The sequence below is a fragment of the Pinus tabuliformis genome, chromosome 2_2, assembly GCF_031772625.1.
Source record: "Pinus tabuliformis cultivar Carrire ecotype Pingquan chromosome 2_2, CPIR1, whole genome shotgun sequence".
In the NCBI taxonomy this organism is placed as follows: Eukaryota; Viridiplantae; Streptophyta; class Pinopsida; order Pinales; family Pinaceae; genus Pinus; species Pinus tabuliformis.
In genome coordinates this window covers 1,155,125,826-1,155,144,590 of record NC_142300.1, presented here as the reverse complement: position 1 = coordinate 1,155,144,590, position 18,765 = coordinate 1,155,125,826, and the positions used below count along the sequence as shown (strand labels likewise).

At 38.8% G+C, this 18,765-nt stretch overlaps 1 protein-coding gene across 4 annotated transcripts in view; it reads right to left on the bottom strand.

Annotated features, from left to right (window-relative positions):
- LOC149197491 (uncharacterized) overlaps positions 1–18,261 on the bottom strand; it is a 400,746-nt gene extending 382,485 nt beyond the window's left edge. For 2 of the 4 annotated variants that reach the window (XM_089405856.1, XM_089405859.1), the window contains exons 1-4: positions 17,880–18,260; positions 11,882–12,052; positions 11,237–11,747; positions 10,822–11,047 (exon numbers count right to left, since the gene is read on the bottom strand). In XM_089405856.1, the coding sequence (XP_089261982.1) occupies positions 10,822–11,047; positions 11,237–11,404 (394 nt within the window). In that variant the 5' untranslated portion in view covers positions 11,405–11,747; positions 11,882–12,052; positions 17,880–18,260. Of the gene's footprint in view, positions 1–10,821; positions 11,048–11,236; positions 11,748–11,881; positions 12,053–17,879 lie in introns of all 4 variants that reach the window. The other 2 variants (XM_089405857.1, XM_089405858.1) reach the window with 2 other exon arrangements.
- Positions 18,262–18,765: the final 504 nt, after the last annotated feature.

The following is an 18,765-nucleotide window of genomic DNA, read 5'->3' as shown; positions in this document are numbered from 1 at the left end:
CCTAAGATTTTCTCTCTCCTTTGACTAATATTTTTCTATTGTTTTGATTGGATTGGGTTGAGGAAGGAAGGTCGAATTCATTGCTAGTTTGACCAAAGTTTTCTAAGTAGCTAGACCGTTGACTTTGACTAGTTAGGGCAGTCCATTGATTGTTGTTGATTGTTCCTTCACAAGCCGAAATTTTGCAGACTAGTACCTTTGACCAAAATAGACATTATCTCTCATTGTTGAGTCATTTTGGATTGGTTGATTTGGGAATTCAAGGCTTTGACTTTGACTGGTTGTTGGATTTATTATTTGGACTATGTATCTCATGTTGAACATTGATTGACTAACAGCAGAAGAAGAATTGATCAAAGGGTTTTCCCCCTTGTGGGATTTTTTCCTCGTCTTTGACCAAATCTCTCTGTCTCATTATGCTTGGCTATCATCTATTGTGCATTTATTGTTTACTGTTATATCTATAATTGCTTTATTGTTATTGGGGTGATTGAAATTGTAAGAAATTGTTTAAAGTAATTATAACAGCATAGAACACTATGGAAAATTATCATGGTATCAAGCTGAGGTGGAGATTAGCCTAAGGAGACCAGAGAGCACCCCTTAGAGACACTCTTTTTGCTGATTGGTGACCAAATTTTTGGGCAAGATGTCTATCTCTTATTTCAAGATTGAGGAGAAGTTGAATGACACCTTAAACTTTACAGCTTGGAGGACTAGATTGGATATTATATTGGATGAGAATGATGTGATGGAATATGAGCAGGTCCAAATAGCTAAACCTCTGGAGAATGTCACTGCCGGTGCCAAGTCCAAGCACAAGAAAGGTGAGATTAAGGCCAAGAAAATTATTATTGAATCTCTTAGAGATCGTATCATTACTTATGTGTCCAAGATGAAAAATTCAAAGGAAATGTACAACAAATTGATTCCAATATACGAGGTCAACAATCTTACCCAAGTAAATTATTTTTAGAGTGAACTCTGTGATATCAAGTTGTCTAGTCAGAATCTATTATAGCCTACTTTACGAGGATCTCCAAGATAAGGCATCAACTGCTTTTTATTGGAGAAATTGTGTCTTTTTTTACAAGGAGCTTGTGTAGATGACCCTTGGTGGGCTCGCCATGTCTTGGGAGACTTTCATTACTAGCATTAGTTGCAAAAAGGAGATACCTACATTTGATGAACTCTTGGCGTTGTACACGCAAAAAGAATCTAGGCTCATTTCCAGAGGAAGAATTCAGAGACAAGATGAAGAAGAACCTACAGCATTTGCAGCCAATGTCAAGAAACGAAAAGGCAAAGGAAAAGGAAGACCTTTCAAAGGGAAACCAGAGAAGCAAGCCCCACCATTCAACAACAATAGAAGGGACGCTTCAAGAGTTCAATGCTACAGGTGTGACCAATTTTGCCACATTGCTCGAGATTGTCCTGACAGAAGAAATGCTCAAAGGCCTAGAAGCAACAACTATAATGGCTACAACAACAACTTCAACAATAGGAGGGCAAGACATCTTGTTACCCATGCAAGTGTTGAAGAGCCCCAGTGACCTCAAAAGAGGACCAAGATTACAAGGTATGCTAATAATGTTGCAAGTTCTCAATCTAAATATGTTCTTGTTATTGCTCTTTCTAGCTCTTCTTCAAATAGCATTGATAGTTGGTTAGTGGAGAGTGGGGCATCTAGACATTTTACTGGGTATCGTGAAGTCCTCTCAAATTTGGTTGAGAGGGAAACCAACTAAAAAAATTTTACTTGGGGATAACTCTTCACATGATGTCAAAGGGTCTGGCTCTACTTCTTTCCATTTGAGTCCTGTTAAAATTGCCAACTATGGCCAAACTCCATGTGGTTCATCTTATTTATGGCAGCCGATATTTTTCTTGGATTCCTCTCATCAAGAGGTGTAGGATTGATCTAAAGATCATCCGATTCCGATAAGTATTCATGGAGTTATGAATTTATTTGTGTTATAAGACAATTCGTCAAGGTCGGACAACAACTAAATAACACCCACATGTGCTCAACGTTTTAGTATAAAAGGAGATGACTTGCGAGAGTCATTTTACACACACTTCTCTCTTGATTTCTCTCCACTCGCTTAGGGTTTTAGTGGAAGAGAAATCTAGGAGTGGAAGTCCTAGACATTGGAGGAAAGGATGCTGCCCTAGTCGCAGCAAAGAAGACAGGCCAACGAAGCTATGGAAGGGATCTATACGTTGACCAAAAGGAGCCCTTACCTTTGTCATAGATGAAGTTTAACGTAGCTATGGAGGAGGCCTTGGCAAGCCCTAGCCACAGTCCTAGCAAGCCCTAGCCGCAGCCCTTGGCAAGCCCTAGCCGCAGTCCTAGCAAGCCCTAGCCGCAATCCTAACAAGCCCTAGCCTATGACAGCTCTACATATCCATTTGTGCAACAAACAAGGAGGAAGAGAGCTCGTTGAAGGAGGATAATTCTCTGTGATAGCCACAGCAAGAAGAGGCCAAGGCAGCGAGGAGATCAAGGACTGTTTTGTGGGTTAATCAGGGCACCAAGTTGCTGAAAGGAAGGCCAAGTTGCTTGTTGGGAAAACCGAATTAGGAGACCTCTCGCATGTCTATTTGGGCACTATTTCGTGGACAAAATTCTTGTATGGTGTTGGTCGTATCCTACAGGTGGACTGTGTGCTAGCCCGCAGGCCACAACACCACAGTTAGGGTCTGCATAGGGAGGATTAAGGGCTAGTATATGCCCAGAACAGCAGTGTACTAAGTGTGGAGTCTCATGAAGGTATGCCACAGTCTTTGAGGGTTGTTTGTGGATTGTTAGATGTGTTTGTAAGGGTTGTTGCAGCATGACCAGATGCCCTAACCAGTCACAGTATAAACAGCAGTGAAAGCAGACTTGGAATAGCAGTGCTAGTAGTATGATGGCAAGATGCATGGGCAGCATAACAGCAGCAATAGCATAGTGCAATGATGGCACAACGGGACATCAACAACAACAAGGTGACCCATGAAGTTTGAATGCATACTAATGTGATAGTGCAGCAAGATGCGTGGGCAGCATAATAGCAGCAATGACATATGGCAGCAAAAGCACATTGGGACAGCAGTAGCAATGCTGAACAGTGGGACAGCAGCACGGTGCTGCAAGGGACAGCACCATGGTAAGTGGTACAGCAGGACATGGTGCTTGTTGGAGCTTGGTACTTGGGACAGCAAGATGACACAGCGATGCCAAACAATGGGACAACAGCAAATGCAATCATGGTGGAGCATGATAGATGGGACAGCAAGGACATGGTGCTCGCATGGGACAGCAAGCCATCATGGTGCAGCAGTATGACGTGTGCAGCATGGTAATGAGGTCTAGCATAGTGATGATGGGTGCAGCATGATGCAGCACAGTGAGGTGTGGCATGATGACGAGCACTATGATGGGTCATGGAGTCACCTGGGAGAATCAGTTGAAGCAGCATGTCTTCAACTGAGTTCAGCTACCTCATGTATCATCTTTTAAGAGATGATCTATGATATTATTTAGATAAGTCAAAGTGTTGACTTCTGTTGTAAATGTACTCTCTCTCTCTCTCTCTACTGAACTATTGAAGAACATATAAGAAGAATTGATCAAGGGATTCCCCACACTGGGGTTTGTCCCTGGCTAGCGCCACATCTTGTGTCCTCTTGTCTTGGCTTGTCTTCTGCGATCTATGTTTATGTTCTATCTGCAATTTACTTTAATGCTAATGTGATTGCTGATCTAGAAATGATATTGAGCTAACTGTGAAAATTGAAATAAATTGCTCTAAGCATAGAACATACCTAAACTTAACATGGAATCAGAGCTGAGGTGAAGACAAAGCCCAAGCAAGAGTGAAAGAGCAATCACCGAAGACAGTTGGGAAAGGACAATAGAATCAATGGATTCCTCATCCCTCTTGAAATTCACCAAGGGTGAAATCGAAGCAGAGAATATTATCAGAATGGCGCAGCGGAAGCTTCTAATGGCCTACCTAAAGATCACTTCAATAGGAAGTCTGGATCTAAGGGTGGAAGAAAACGCAGATGTCTTATTTGTGACTCTCGGCACTATCATATGTCTCGGCACTATTATATATCTCGGCACTGTTATGGCACAGTTGTATAAATATGTCTCGGCACTTATATATCTTAACACTATGTCTCAGCATTGTTAGATGTATTGATCTCATCGCAGATATTCTATGGTATATGTTAGTACCTGTAACTTGCAAACGGACACAATCTCTCATGTCTGAAGTAAGTATAGTCTCTATATATCTGATATTGAAAACGCAATTCCTATATGGTTGATGTATGGCATCACCGTTATAAGCATAGCATCCACAATCGGTCATCTCCACTTCTAATGGCATCGTTTTGTAGTATCTACGAATTGTTCCTCTAATCAGATTGCCAGTATATAAAGTACATTGGCAAGCATTGGGCAAGCATTGCAGTCATGGTATCGTATATGCAGAACAGTATTGGCAAGCATTGGAGTCATGGTATCGTATATGTATTGATAAGATTGTATGGTATTTCAGAACAGTAATTGTCTGACATAACAACATTGATGTTAGTGTATTGATATGACATGGCAACATCGTATGAGAAACCCTGATTCTGAGCAGAAAGCAGTATTCTTATTGTATAATGAATGTATCTCATATTGTTCATAAACATAGTTATGAAACCCTCTAGATTGGCCTTATACGATTTACAACGAAAATGATGTACTTTGTATCTCAATTGAACAATTAATGAAATCTAATAGAAGAAGAAGAAGAATTTTGGGTTTCCCTCTTGTGGGGTTTTGCCCTAGTCTCCTAACAATCTTGGTGTCTCTATGTGTGAATGTTTTTATTTTTATGTTCCTTTTATTTTCACTGCATTATTGTTGATATTGTTCTTTCTATATAATTGCACATATGTTATAATGTTGAGGGGTGAGTTCAATATGTAAATGATGCAATGCAATTATCAAAGCAAAGAACAATATAGCCCTAAGAGGAAATTAACAAGATTATAAGAGCAAGTCGATGGAGATGAAGAGAACACACTTGAGCATAGTAGTGAGGCACAGGGAGAGCGAAATTCCTTGGCAGATCGAGTTGTCCAATTGCAGAGTTCGAGCCAGAAGGAAGCAGAAGTGAGGGAGCAGAAACAATGGTTTCCAATAAAGTTTCAGTGCTGGAAAGTCAGCAGCAGGAGGGCCGCATATTTCCTCAGTGAGGCTGCACAAAGGCAACGCAGGCAGCTTCAGAGGAAGTTCGATTTAGCTGAAGCGGAGGTCGATTCAAGTGCTAGTGGCCGGGAAAATTTCCAACAGGCCAAGCAAGTCATCTCCAGAGGCTGAGACAGGCAGAACGACAATTTCCGAGCAGTTCCTCAGGCAGCGCGAGTAGTGCTTGCGCAGAGCCAGCGCAAAGGCTGATGCTGGGGCTTTCAAGTGGCCCAAAGTTCAAACAGAGCCAGATTTGGAGTTGGGATCAGTGTCGGGTGAGACAGATTATCTTGCTATTATTTTGGCTAGTTTATCTTGTTGGAGGATTGTCAGATTAGCATCCAGATATTGTACTCAGATTTTGATGCTGCATATAATAAAATAAACCTTCATTGCTGCACTGATTTTCCCAGTTGGGTTTTTCCATGAGCTTTTGCCCAAACATTGGTGTCACTTTGATTGTGTGTGTCCATCTATTTTCTTAGTTCCAATTTATTTTCTGTAGCATAATTTTATTGTGAAGAATTGCAGTGTGATTTATTCATTGTTTGCTGTAGCAAATAAACTTCATAATTAATCAGTTAGAAGAATAAATTTCCAGTTGTTGCAATTTCAAGGAATTATCACAAGGTGAAGTCCAAATATCTGTTCACATTTTGCTCTTAACCCTGATGATTATTGAGGCGCTCTAGTTCATTTACATTTCTACGTGCCATTTAGAATTTGATCAATGCTTTGGGTGTGGGATGACTTTCATATACAACAAAACATTGCGCTTATGCATCACATTTACAAAGGCACTAGCCAAGAATTATGTTTTATTTCTGCGAAATTTCTAGGTTGGTTACTGTTGAATCCTTTCTTAAATGTTGATATCGCTTAAGGTTTAACTAACTCACATATAATCAGTGTTCCACGGGGACGCGTCCCCCAGGGTCGGGTGCGCGCACCCCTCGCACCCCACGCACCCGGGACGGGGAGTCTCTTGGGGGTGCGTTTCCCCACGCACCCTTTTTGGGGAGTCTTGGGGAGACGCAAGGGGGTGCGTTTCCCCAGTGTGGGAGTCTAGACTCCCCAAGACTCCCCAAAAAGGGTGCTTCTGGGCGTCCCCCTTCAGTGTGGGAGTCTAGATTCCCCAAAAAGGGTGCGCCTGGGCGTCCCCCTTTAAATTTGTCTAATAAGACTTAAAAATTAAAAATTCAAAATCAAAAATTCAAAAATCAAAACCATTAAATTTTTTTTTTAAACTAAATAACTAAAACTTAAAAGTCTAAGCTGAGGGACGGTGAGCCGAGTCATTGCCGTTGAGAGACGCTGAGCCGAGACAGCGTGCTGCGTCCCCTTGCAGGGTTGTTGTTGGTAGTTGCACCAGCCACTGTTGTTTAAAATTTTGACCACGACTTTCAAGTTTCAGCCACAGCCCAGCATCCTCGGACCTCCTGAGTCCTTTGTCGTCAACCCTTTGTCCCTGACGTTGTGCGGCTCCACCTCCAGGTAGACATTAAAGCTTGAAATCTGAACTGTTTTAATGTTGTAGTTTAAAAAAAATTAAATGTTGTAACAGTGAACATACAGAGTGCGGCCCTGCTGTAATTTTTAAAATTTTTAATTTTCTTTTTAAATTTGATATCATTTGTTTAAACTATAATTATAATGTTTTAAATTTTAATAATTTTTAAATATAAATTTTAATGAAAACTTCAAAATGCTTCAAAACACAGTCACTTGAATTTAATTTTTATTTTTTGCTTATGTTTTTGTTTTTAAATTTTAATAATTTAAATTTAATTCTACTATATTTGCATTGTAAATTTTAATTTACATGATGAATTTTTTTTTAACTCTTCCTGCAGGGCAAAAAACACAAAAAGAAAATTTGCAAAATAAATTAAAACAGTGACACAACATGTTGCAAGCATGCAAGTGTAAAATCGTTGATTACAACATGAGCATTATTTGAATATTTTATTATTGATTTTTATTTTTGTTTTTCGAATCTCATGGTATGTATGAATAATAATTAATTCAATAATGAGACTTGTCACTTGAGTATGTCATATGAATGATGTATGTATCAAAATGAATGATGAGGATGGATCAATGATTCAAATTTCAATTGTCTACTTAATATTTTTATGCTTTCATTATTTAACAGTGAACAATGAATATGAACTTGAATTATATACATATATATATATACCTTGACGACTCCCCGCACCCCCGAAATTTCCCTAAAATTTGAGGGTACTCCCACACGTCCCCCTTGTGCGTCTCCCCGCACCCGCATCTCCCCGCACCGGAGTCTTCGTGGAACATTGCATATAATCTAAAGAAAAATATGGTAAATCCTGTGGAAGCATTGATGAAGTCTGAAGTGTCACGTTTGATTATGCTTTTGTGCTTCATTCACATGGTTTAGATGGTGATACAGTCCATCATTTGGTCAAAATCTTGCACACATCATGTGTAAAGGATCAACAAACCAACCATTTTCTGCATTATAATCCAGGGGTATAAACTCAGAAACAATGATGAAATTTGATGGATCTGTATATGCTTGCACCTTAGGAGAACCATTCAGTATATCTTCTGCTTTCATATGTGATTCTTTCACTGGTTATATTTTCGGGGTTATACCTTGCAGTCAGTGTATTTTCCTTTTTTAAGGTTACAACTTACACTTATACTGGTGTTGTTTAAGTATTTAGCAATTAATTCCTCATTATGGATGCTCACATAAGCTAAAGTCCATATCACTCGTAAGCACACTTAATGGTCCACGTGGTATCATAACTTGTGCTGACCTTATTTTTGGAGAATTTTCCAGATTTGTTTGAGTTCTGTATAACTCATCATTGATGCATTAAGGGTAATTCTGGCATAACAATTTCAGGACTGTTTATATATGATCAATGATATAACCAGAATATGTATTGGATCATTAAACACATATGTGCCAGCACTGTGTTAATAATAACCAAGGACTCGAGCATAATTCAGCACTGATGTTTATGTGTCCAGCTCTATTAACAAGGCTCATTTTTTAGCAGTACATTTGGGTGATTGCTCCATAGATTTAATTCATCAAGGGTGCATTTGACCAATTTCTCTATATATATGAACCAAAATTTAAATTCGGCTGTTGAATAATGCATTATTAAAGTTTCACTCACAGATGTGCTGCTTACAGACGCTTGACGTCATTTGTTTCATGGTGTATCCATAAGCAGTAAATAGTCATTCTGATAAGTGAATAGGCACTCATATCATTAAAGGTATCTGAGCATCTATATGATCATCAATTCCACCTCAAGCTCTCTTTACAACAGCTGGTTACCATTTGGTTTAGGGCCTTTCCCCTTGAAAGTTTTCCTTGCTATCAAGACATCAGGCAAATTAGTTGAATTAGATATGCTAGTCTGAGACCATTTTCCTCCCCTATACCAACAATAGGCTTAGGATTAGTTTAGGAATTCCCCCCTTGGCAGGGAAATTTTAAGCCTAAAGAGTGAAGTAAGTCACTGATAGATAGTAACCCACTTGACAGTGTGTTAGGCATTCCTCTTGAAATAAGGCTAGGGCTTTCCCTTAGGGAGTATCTGAGCAATAACAAACAGCAGTGTTAATAAGGCTTTTGGGTATTACTGATCTTTCTTTTTTGAGTATCGACCTCTAGATCATTTATGGATATACCCTGTTGAAGTTAGCAAGAACTAACTTCGAAGTGAGGTGATGGTGCTTATTTCCTAGTGTTTTCGGAGCCTCTTCAACTTTTGCAGGGCAGGAATTTTCAGGTGATAACACATCATATTGCATGTCCTATGCCAAATCTATGAACTGATGTACTGTTGAGAAACACTGGGTGGCAGAAAAAGTAAAAACCTTTTCAACAAGCATTTTCTAGCTACATCACAATTTACGAGTTTTTACATCATAAAAAATAACACGAAATTCAATTACACTTTATTCCATCAGCAAACTCGAGCATGGTTATATCACCATGAATGCCCAGCATATAACTAGCATGCCCAGATGGTACATACCAAATAGACACCACAAACAAGTCTTCCCAAAGAGCTCCACTAAGAACAGAAAATTTCAGCACAAGCGCCAAGTATCATAGTAAACAAAGCCTTGCGCACTGTTTTTGGCTAAAAATTGGACGATTATAATGAGCCATCCAACCATGACACCAAAGCCACAGGCATATCACAAACATAGGCACTTCATATTACTCTAGGGTTGTATCACCATGCTATTCATGGTCCTTTAAACTCCTTGACAACTCATGGACTTCGTTATATCAAACAAAATACATGAGATATAGAGAAGGCCACCCAAATCACAGGACATGAACCTTATAATCAAACAAGAAAGGATCACAACTATGTAATGAAACCACAATTTTATAGATTAAAAAATGAGCATTTTTTCTATTAGTGGATAGGACTCTTATGCATGGACGCTACCAGTGGGGACTTAACCAGTTGGTCAAGCTGAGGTGATGATATTTCCCCCCACCAGAATTCATCCCACCACAAAAGTTTGGTATGTTTGCCCCTTGTGAAACAGCGGGGGAGGTCATGGCTGTTAAGTTTGGCCAGGTGAACCGTGAAACATTTTCCATTACAGTGTAAACCAGCATCCCACCTGTTGATAGCTTGACACTTTAACAATAAGGAAACATCTAGATTCTGAGATGGTTTCCTTATACATGGATGCTGAATTGCTAGACGTTTTCAGGTGATTGAAATGATCTTTGTACCCATGAAATTTTGATAACATTTGCATTCTTAATTGCTCTTTAATTTCTTTGATGTAGTGATATAATTTTCAGTCACGACAACTGATTTTCATCATTTATGGATACTAAATAAATCCCTCTGCCCTGCTTCCCCACATTCCTGTTCGTGCACACTGCACACATATGTGGAATTATTGAGAAGAAGAAGAACTGCATGAATTTGAAGCTAAGTTACACAAGGATCGAAACGTTTCAGAGTTTCCAAAATGGGTATGTTTAGAAACATCACCTCCCAAAAATAGAAACGTCAAACAAAATGTCAGTTGAAATGTCATATAATTATATATATACAAAAAGAAATTTACAAAGAAGTGAATAACATATTATCTTGCAAGAAAAGAGGGAATAAGACCCATAGATGACAATTTAGAAGGAAAACCAAGTCTATATTTACTCTCATAAATGATTACATGATGGTCGAGTTTCGGAGTTTCGGGTATGGCCCAAAACATCAGGTTCCTAAAAGTTTCGTGCAACATAGAGTTGAAGGCATGGCACTCCAGGAATAGTATAAGCCAACTCAACAACCAGACGCTGGCAATTGTAATTCAAGCTTCCTAGGTGGTTGACAGCTTGGGCATGTGTGACAGGGACCGGCATAGCTTTGTGTAGGTGTAAACAAAATTCCAAGGAATTTTATAAATCACTGCTAGTTGGCACCTATTCACTCAACAATGAAAAAGTTAAAAATGTTTCCCCTAGTCAGAAAAGATGTCCTGATTCATGCGAAGAACAACATGAGTTGTAAGGTAGGATGAAAATGGAGGATGTATTTATCGCATACCCATCAGCTGGTAGTATGATCTGTACATTGCAGCTGTCCCATCTATTACCATCAGCCTTCCATTTGCATGCTTTAAGCCTGAACTATTTAAATTTTTATCCAAAGTGTATGGAATGCCCTCAGTCTTGTTCGTTTCAACAAGTAAAGGACCTCCTGTAGATTCCCCATCACAGGTTGGTCCACAGCTTTCCAGAGATTCCTGATTGTCTGATTCTTCAAAGATTTCCTGGAAAATAAAATTAAAGAAAACACAAATTTTGAGAGGCATTGCAATCTAATATTTCATTTAAATCACAAGAAGAACTGGATGGCAGTAAAAGGAAAATAATTTTCAGTTAAGGCATTCTTCTGTCCATAAAAGACCGCAGTTCATCACTGTAGCATAATCACTTTGAAAGGTAGTATTATCAATTACCTTCAGGTTTGCACTAGCTGAGAAACACTGGCCCTGAACACGTAGAGGTAAATGAAAAGCAGCAGTTGACTTTTGCCTGCCAAGTACCTGAAGAGAAGAACCTCCCAGCTTTGGCAATGATCTCCACAAATGACAGATGTACTGATGTGAAACCCAGGAGGATGTCATTCTCCCAGCATCAGCAGCACATACTGCTTTAGATTATTCCATTAATAGAATGCATGCCCATTTAGAGAGTAGCTGAGTTATTGTTTGCCTCGACAAAAGAGTTTTGCCAAGGCCTGATCTTGGAATAAAAGCTGATAGAGGGATATAGTTAAGCAGTGACCATATGTTTATTTTTGATACTTAAAGAGTTTAATATACAGGCTGCATACTAAACCCATTTGTCTTCTGTTGCCTGTTATTTTATGGCCTTGTAAATGCACATCGCATAATCCCAAGAAGTGCTTCCAATTGCAACCAAAAGAAACTTAAATATCTTATTTATAGAGCAATTTCACTTTGCAGTCTGCACATATAAAATACCAACAAAAATCATAACATATATCAGAGCAAAATAGGTTAGTTTAATGAAGTGACAAAATACAAACTGTTGGCCATCTCCAAGGACTCACAATTTGATCTGCCTTTCAGAGTATGTACCTGTTTAACAACACAAGCTTGGTCATAACAGATTTGAATTTCAGGGTTAGAATCCAAGCATTAAGACGCCCATTAAGATAACATCATTCTCTCAAAGTGGGCTCCTTTAGTGGCTCCATAGGAAATGAACTAACGGTTGCTTGAGGAAAACTCAGAGGAAGCAGCTGGAGCCTGAAACATAATAAAACCATTTAAGCATCAGAGCTCATTTGCAGCAAGGCTGAATCATTGAACTGACTTGAACGAAAACAGTGTCTAGGCTGTTAGAATATTTAAAGTCAGTTTGATATGTTAATAGTTTAATATTGTCCACATGATTCTGTATGCACACAGATTTACCACCCATGGTTTTATTAGGTCAGCGAGTTGTTTGTTATGTAAGCAGACCTGCCCAAACTAGTATACATCTGAGCTCTTGAATTGTAAAATATAATCAATTGAGTACTGAAACAGATTGTATTATTTGGGCATGTCTCTTTCTGTTTAGCGTGCATATTATTTTATGGTAAACCCTAAAATCTAGCATGGTATCAGAACCATGCTATAAGGTGTGTGAGAGGTCTCCTCTATCACTATTTAGTATTTTGTAAGCAGATGAATTCGAGGGCAAATTTTATTAGATAGTTGAAAGTGGTGAGTTGTGCAAATGCTACTGTATACATGACATGCAACCATATGGAGAAAAGTCAAATGCAAAAGTTACACCATCTTAGTAAATAGTTGCAGCAAAGGCATACTTTACAGACTGCTAGCAAATCACATGAAACAGAAAGCCTTGTTGACTAGCAGTGACAATCTGTGTGAGCTTTGGCAAAGAAGATTTGGTCAATGGAACTATGGATCCTTGCCTCTTCTGAAGGATATGTTGGTTGGATTTTCTGATTTCAAGGTGGAGAGGATACAAGTGTGCAAGGAAATGTGAATTCAGCAAGCATGCCAAGGCTCTTTTCCCAAGCAGTGATTGCCGATCAAGAGGGATCTTTGATCTAATTCATTCAGATCTCTGTGGACCCATGCCATCATCATTATTGACAGGCAATCTCTATCATGTTACTTTCATAGATGATTCTTCCAAGAAAACCTGGGTATATTTAATGAATACCAAGACTGAGATCTTTAACAGGTTCTGAGAGTTTAAAGCTCTTGTTAGAAACACACATGTAGGAAGATCAAGGTACCAATAGCAGACAGTATTCCTCCAATGGTTTTGATTCTTTTCGCAGAGAAGCAGCGAGAAAAAGGGAATTTATGGTGCCTTACAACCCACAGTAGAATGGGGTTGCAGAAAGAAAGAACAGGTCCACAGTAGAAACTGCTAAGTCCATAGTTCATTACATAAATCTGCCTATGTTTCTTTGGGCAGAAGCACATTGTACGGCAATCTGCATACTAAATAGGTGTCCTCACCAAGTGTTGAAGGACAAGACTCCAGGAGAAGTTTTTACAGGAGAAAAACCTTATGTTTCTCATTTCAAAGTGTTTGGGAGTCCAATCTAGATTCATGTTCCAGGGGTGAAGAGGACAAAGCTTGAACCCTCTATTTTGAATGGTATTCTACCTGGCTATAATGAGTTTTCTAAGACTTACAAGATATATGTTTCACCTAAGAGGAAGATACTAGTGAGTTGAGATTTGAAGGTTGATGAAGATGCATGGTCTTCAGGGTCACAGGGACCTCCAGCAAAGGTTAAAGAGGTAGAAACAGCTGTTGTCCTGATTGCTGAGCAACAATCAGCAAGAGAAGATTCAGATCAGCCAAGTTCTAGTACAGATACAGAGATAGTTTTACCTTCAAGGATTGTTAGGAAGCCGTGGTGGCTTACCAAGTCATTGCAAGAGTTAGAGGAGCAAATTGGTGCTCCAAATACTTCTTTTCCAGTAAGTCATCCTCCGCCAAAATTTCTGAGTTATCTTACACGGATGTCTTCCATCATTGATGCAGAGCCTTCAAGTGATGAGAAAGCAGCAGGATGCCATGGTGGAGGACAAAGTCATATGATGCATGGGAGATCATGCCTAAACCATAAAGGAAATCATTTGTTTATTCCAGGTGGTTGTACAATGTGATGCATGCAGCTAATGGCACCATAGAGAAGTACAAGGCTCAAATCACAGTAAGAGGATTCTCCCAAAGAAAGGGAGTTGATTATGAGGAGGCCTTTGCTCCAATTGCCATGTATACTTCTACCAGGACTATTAAGTCTTTAGCATCATTTTTTGGTGGGAAGTTATATCATATGGATGTAAAAACAACCTTCCTCAATGGTTTGATTGAGGAAAAAATCAGTCAAGAAGGTTTGAGGTGCATGAGCGATTGACCCAAGTGTGCAGGCTGAAGAAAGCCCTAGAGTCCCTATTAAGTTTGTGCCTCACCAAAACTCTTGCGTATCCCAATTTTTACTAGTTTGGTCTTGTATGCAGATGACCTAATATTTATAGGGATTTCTAAAAAATCCCATACAAGGTGCAAGCAGAGTTAGCACATTGGTTTGAGTAAAAGAACATTGACTGATGCACTACTTCTTGAGTCTAGAGGTGTGGCAAAGTCCAGGTGAGGTGTTCCTCGAACAAGATATGTATGCAGTTGAGATTCTGAAGAGATTTCAGATGATGGACTATAGACCAAATTTGAAGTCCCATGCTAAATTGGATTCAAATTCGGTAAATCCTTTGGTGTTTAGACAGTTGACTGCATCTTGGATGTATCTGGTTAATACCAGACCTATGTTTTGCAATGAACACTGAGTCAATATATGATTGAGGTGAGGCAAATTCACCAGGTAGCTGGAAAAAATGTGTTTCATTACTTGAATGTAATGGTACATTATGGTCTAAGGTATGCAAGGAATGGTGAGTAGATGTCGCTTAAATTTGTTGACTTTGACTAAACAAGAGATGTTGGTGACAGTAAGAGTACTTCAAGTTGTTTCAGTTTGGGTTCAAGAGTGATATCTTGGTTGCACCAAAAAGCAAGCATTGATGGCATTGAGTTCAGCAGAGGCAAAGTACATAGTAGCACTACTAGTTGTAAAGCCATCTAGCTTCACATGTGTGCAGGAGATGGTGGGCTGATGTTGTATGGATTTGTTGATTTTGAGCAGGCAGGGGATGCTAGTGAGAGGCAGAGTACTTCAGTTTGGGTTCAAGAGTGATAACTTTGTTCAACAAGAAGCGAGAACCAATGACAATGAGTTCAGCAGAGGCAAAGTACATGGCAGCCAGCACTGCTAGTTTTGAAGCTTCACATCTGGCTTCATAAGTTGATAATACAGCTAACAAGTGAGATGTTGGAGCCTACTATAATCTATTGTGACAATCAAAGTCTGATGGCTTAACAAGTTGATAGTAGAGCTAACAAGTTAAATGTTGGAGCTTACTATGGTCTACTGTGACAATCATGGTTGTATCAGTCTTCAGACTCTCTAAAAATCCAATATTCCATCATTGCTCCAAGCACATTGACCTTGGGTACTACTTTCTTCTGAAAAGTGTTCAAAGGGAGTCGTAACTCTAGAGTCTAGAATAGAACTTCAGACAGATCAGCAAATTCCAGATATCTTGACTAAGCCCCGGGAAAAAAGGAAAAGTTTGAGATATTCAGGGAGATATTTTGGTGATGAACACTTTCCTCTCTAAGAGGGAGTGCTTTTACCTTATTTAGCTCCAACAATCTTCTCTGCAATACCAGGGTCAGTCAGCAGGCACAGCAACAGATTCATACAGCAGCAGTAAGGGTGCACTTATTGCAAGTACATACTGCAACAGTAATGGCAGCAATTCATTTTGTTTCCTCTGCACAATAGAGTGTGAAGGAGGCACCATTACGTAGGTGATTAGAAGGCGCATGCATGCCTTTACTATCTTAATATATTTTCAGTTTTCCCACCATAAGTTAATTCGAGTTTGCATGCTGTTTCAATTTAGCAATTCTTAGAAGAGTACAGATCCTTAGTTAATCTAAGTGCTATTGCATGATCATGTTTCAGTTTAGGTAGAGGGTACAGTTATTAAGGAAGAGGATGTGTGCTTTCATGCTCGAGTTTGTCTTCCAGTTGACATGCACGTACTTGGCACCCTCATCCCTGCAGCTAGGATGCACTAGGAGATTGGACTAGGGTTAGAGTTTGACTGAGTCACCTTCAACACAACATGCATGTGACCATATACATTGTATCTTCCCTCATCTTCCTATTTTATAAAGGAGATTCAAGGTGCACCACTATGTTGGTTGGCAAGTTTTTGGTCTTGAGCTATTGTAGTGTATTTTCTTTTCCCAGTATTCAATAGAACATAGATGCAATCAAGAGTTCAGATCTGTGTACCTGTTATTATTATCATTCTGCGGTATGTATTAGTAGATTCTAGTATTTGAAGGTTGCTGTTTTGATAGGATTCAAGCTTTAAAGCTACCTAGGGTTTTAGGATTACTCTTTGAGTGCAGAATCTGCTTACCAAGGTCTGGAAAACAAAATGGGTGCCTACAGCTGGGAGTTGAATTGCTCATACAACTATTTTTTTGACAACATTCTGAAAAGAAAAGAAAAGTAGTGTTTGTATCAGTTCTATATTGCGGAGTTTAAATCTTGAATTCTGCTTTGGAAGTAAATTCTGTGCACATTTATGATTCAGCATGTAACCGAGTTGACATGAGATGTAAGGAAATTCACGGTTAACCGGTAATCTCAGATCTAATTGTTGATGAATTCAATTGCTGTTATACATTTATATAACAAACGGATTAGTAAATGAATATGGATGTTAAAATGGAAACCAGGTTTCTATGTATGCATTTAGAAATCTGCATGTAGTTTGTATTAGTGTGTTGTTGAGCACCATTGGAAGCCTAACCCCCAATCACAGCTGAAATATGAATATGTTTATGAGAAACTTTTGAGCTGGTAAAGTGGGTAGCCAGCTGCCGGTGGGAAAGCACGAGCAGACACAGCAAACTATAACACAGGAGAAGAACTTCTGGAAGGCCTTTCACATATTAACCAGCAAGTTGCAACTATGCTTACGACATAACAAAAGAATCACATTGGAATGTTTGATGGTTTGCCTATTTTCTCATGGATGGAACGTAGACATCCCCACTTTACAATAGATGAAAGCTCTTAACAATGTATTTCCAAAAAACAACGATCAAATGCAATGTCTATAAAAATAGCCTTCGTTTGTATATTATAGTCTTTTAAGTTTTTTGAGAGATCCACACAGACAAAGGTCTTTGAGACCTTAATGGTAGTTTAGTTAAGTGTTTTGTACTGAGGCCCTGTAATATATGTCCTCTGTAATTAGCTTTGATAGCTTCTTGAATTTTTTTCCGCTGATACCATTTGTGTCTTTTCTCATGTATAGTATATGGGGCATCTGTTGTCAAAGAAAATATAACTCAAAAGTAAGTTCTTAGTCACGGTGAGCGTGGGTGGCTTAATAAGCATGGAGTCAGGGTTGAGCCTTGAGCTTCGCCATATCAAATCAAAATCTTCCACCTTCCTTTTATTGTCTGGGCACAGCAACCATTAGAGGACCTTGCTAAAGGGCATACTAGGTGCAAAAACAGGCAGTCACCCATAAGGAATATAAAAAAATTATGGTGGGCGTAAGCAAAATATTCAACTAGAATTACCCATTTCTGACAGTTGAAAAACCAAAAGGATAATGCAAATGAAAAACCATTTAAAATTAGGAATGCCCGTTAATATTTTACATGAAAATCCCCATATGGAAAGGGTCTCCAAAGACCTTTCATTGGGACTGAAAAAAAAACCTTCTATTAGGCATTGAGTCTTCGAATTTAATCAGCGATAACAATGAGAAATAAATGGGGAAGGGCACATGATTGGTGTCGGTGTGAGAGTGGGTCACATTTTACAGAAAATGTAGCAAGTTTGATCCTGTGGAGCTTATTACGAGGACGAACAGTAAAGGAATACTCTTCCAGAAACAATGGTTATAGATCAAAAAAACAATGTGCATAAGCTGGTGGATAACTCACCTCGAATGTGCACGCTACGTTCTGCTTCCAGTAATGCGAAGGTTCCTTAATACCATAGTAAGTTAAAGACAGATAAGGAGAAACTAATGGAGTTTTCGTACCAACAATGGTATATGGTGGTTATGAAGTGCAGTTGTCCTGGTATTTTACCAAAACCAATTCAAAGTTTTCTCTATGTCAACATAAACCAGGCACCTTGATAAATACCGGGAAGTTGATCATAAAACATTGCGGAGTATAAAATTTATCCAAATTTATCTTTTTCTTGGCCAAGCTTTAGGCAGAAAACGCGTAGAAAATGAGACGCTTGCCATGGTTTTATCGTTTTAGAGGACAAAGTTTTACAGGCTATAGTTCCTTCACGCCCTTTTGGAGTTTGAATACCCACAAAATATTAACCATTCTCAAGACAAAATTATACCTTTTATATTTAAATTAATTTTAAATTATGTTTTCTATAGATATTTTTCAAGGAATTTAATTTTTTTTAAATATTTCTCTCTTTCTCCATTCTTACCCTATCCTTACCTCCATATATATATTGAAGGGAAATTTAAAATTCTTAAGTCTTCAAGGGTATATAAGGGGGGAAAAGTAGATCAAGTGAATTGGAATTTCTTACCTTATTTTTACTCTTACCTTCATACCTTTATGTATATTGAAGGGAAATTTAAAATTCTGAGTCTTCGAGGGTATAAGGTGGAAAAAGTAGGTTAAGTGAATTGGTATTGGAATTGGAATTGGAAGTGGGAAGGGATCTCAGAAGAGATCCTCAAAAAATGTTCATTTATGGAGCAGTTCACAAGACACGTCTTGAAAGGAGGGAAAGGCAAATGCACTTTGAGTATATAAAAGAGAGTAAGCATGAAAGGGAACAACAAATGCA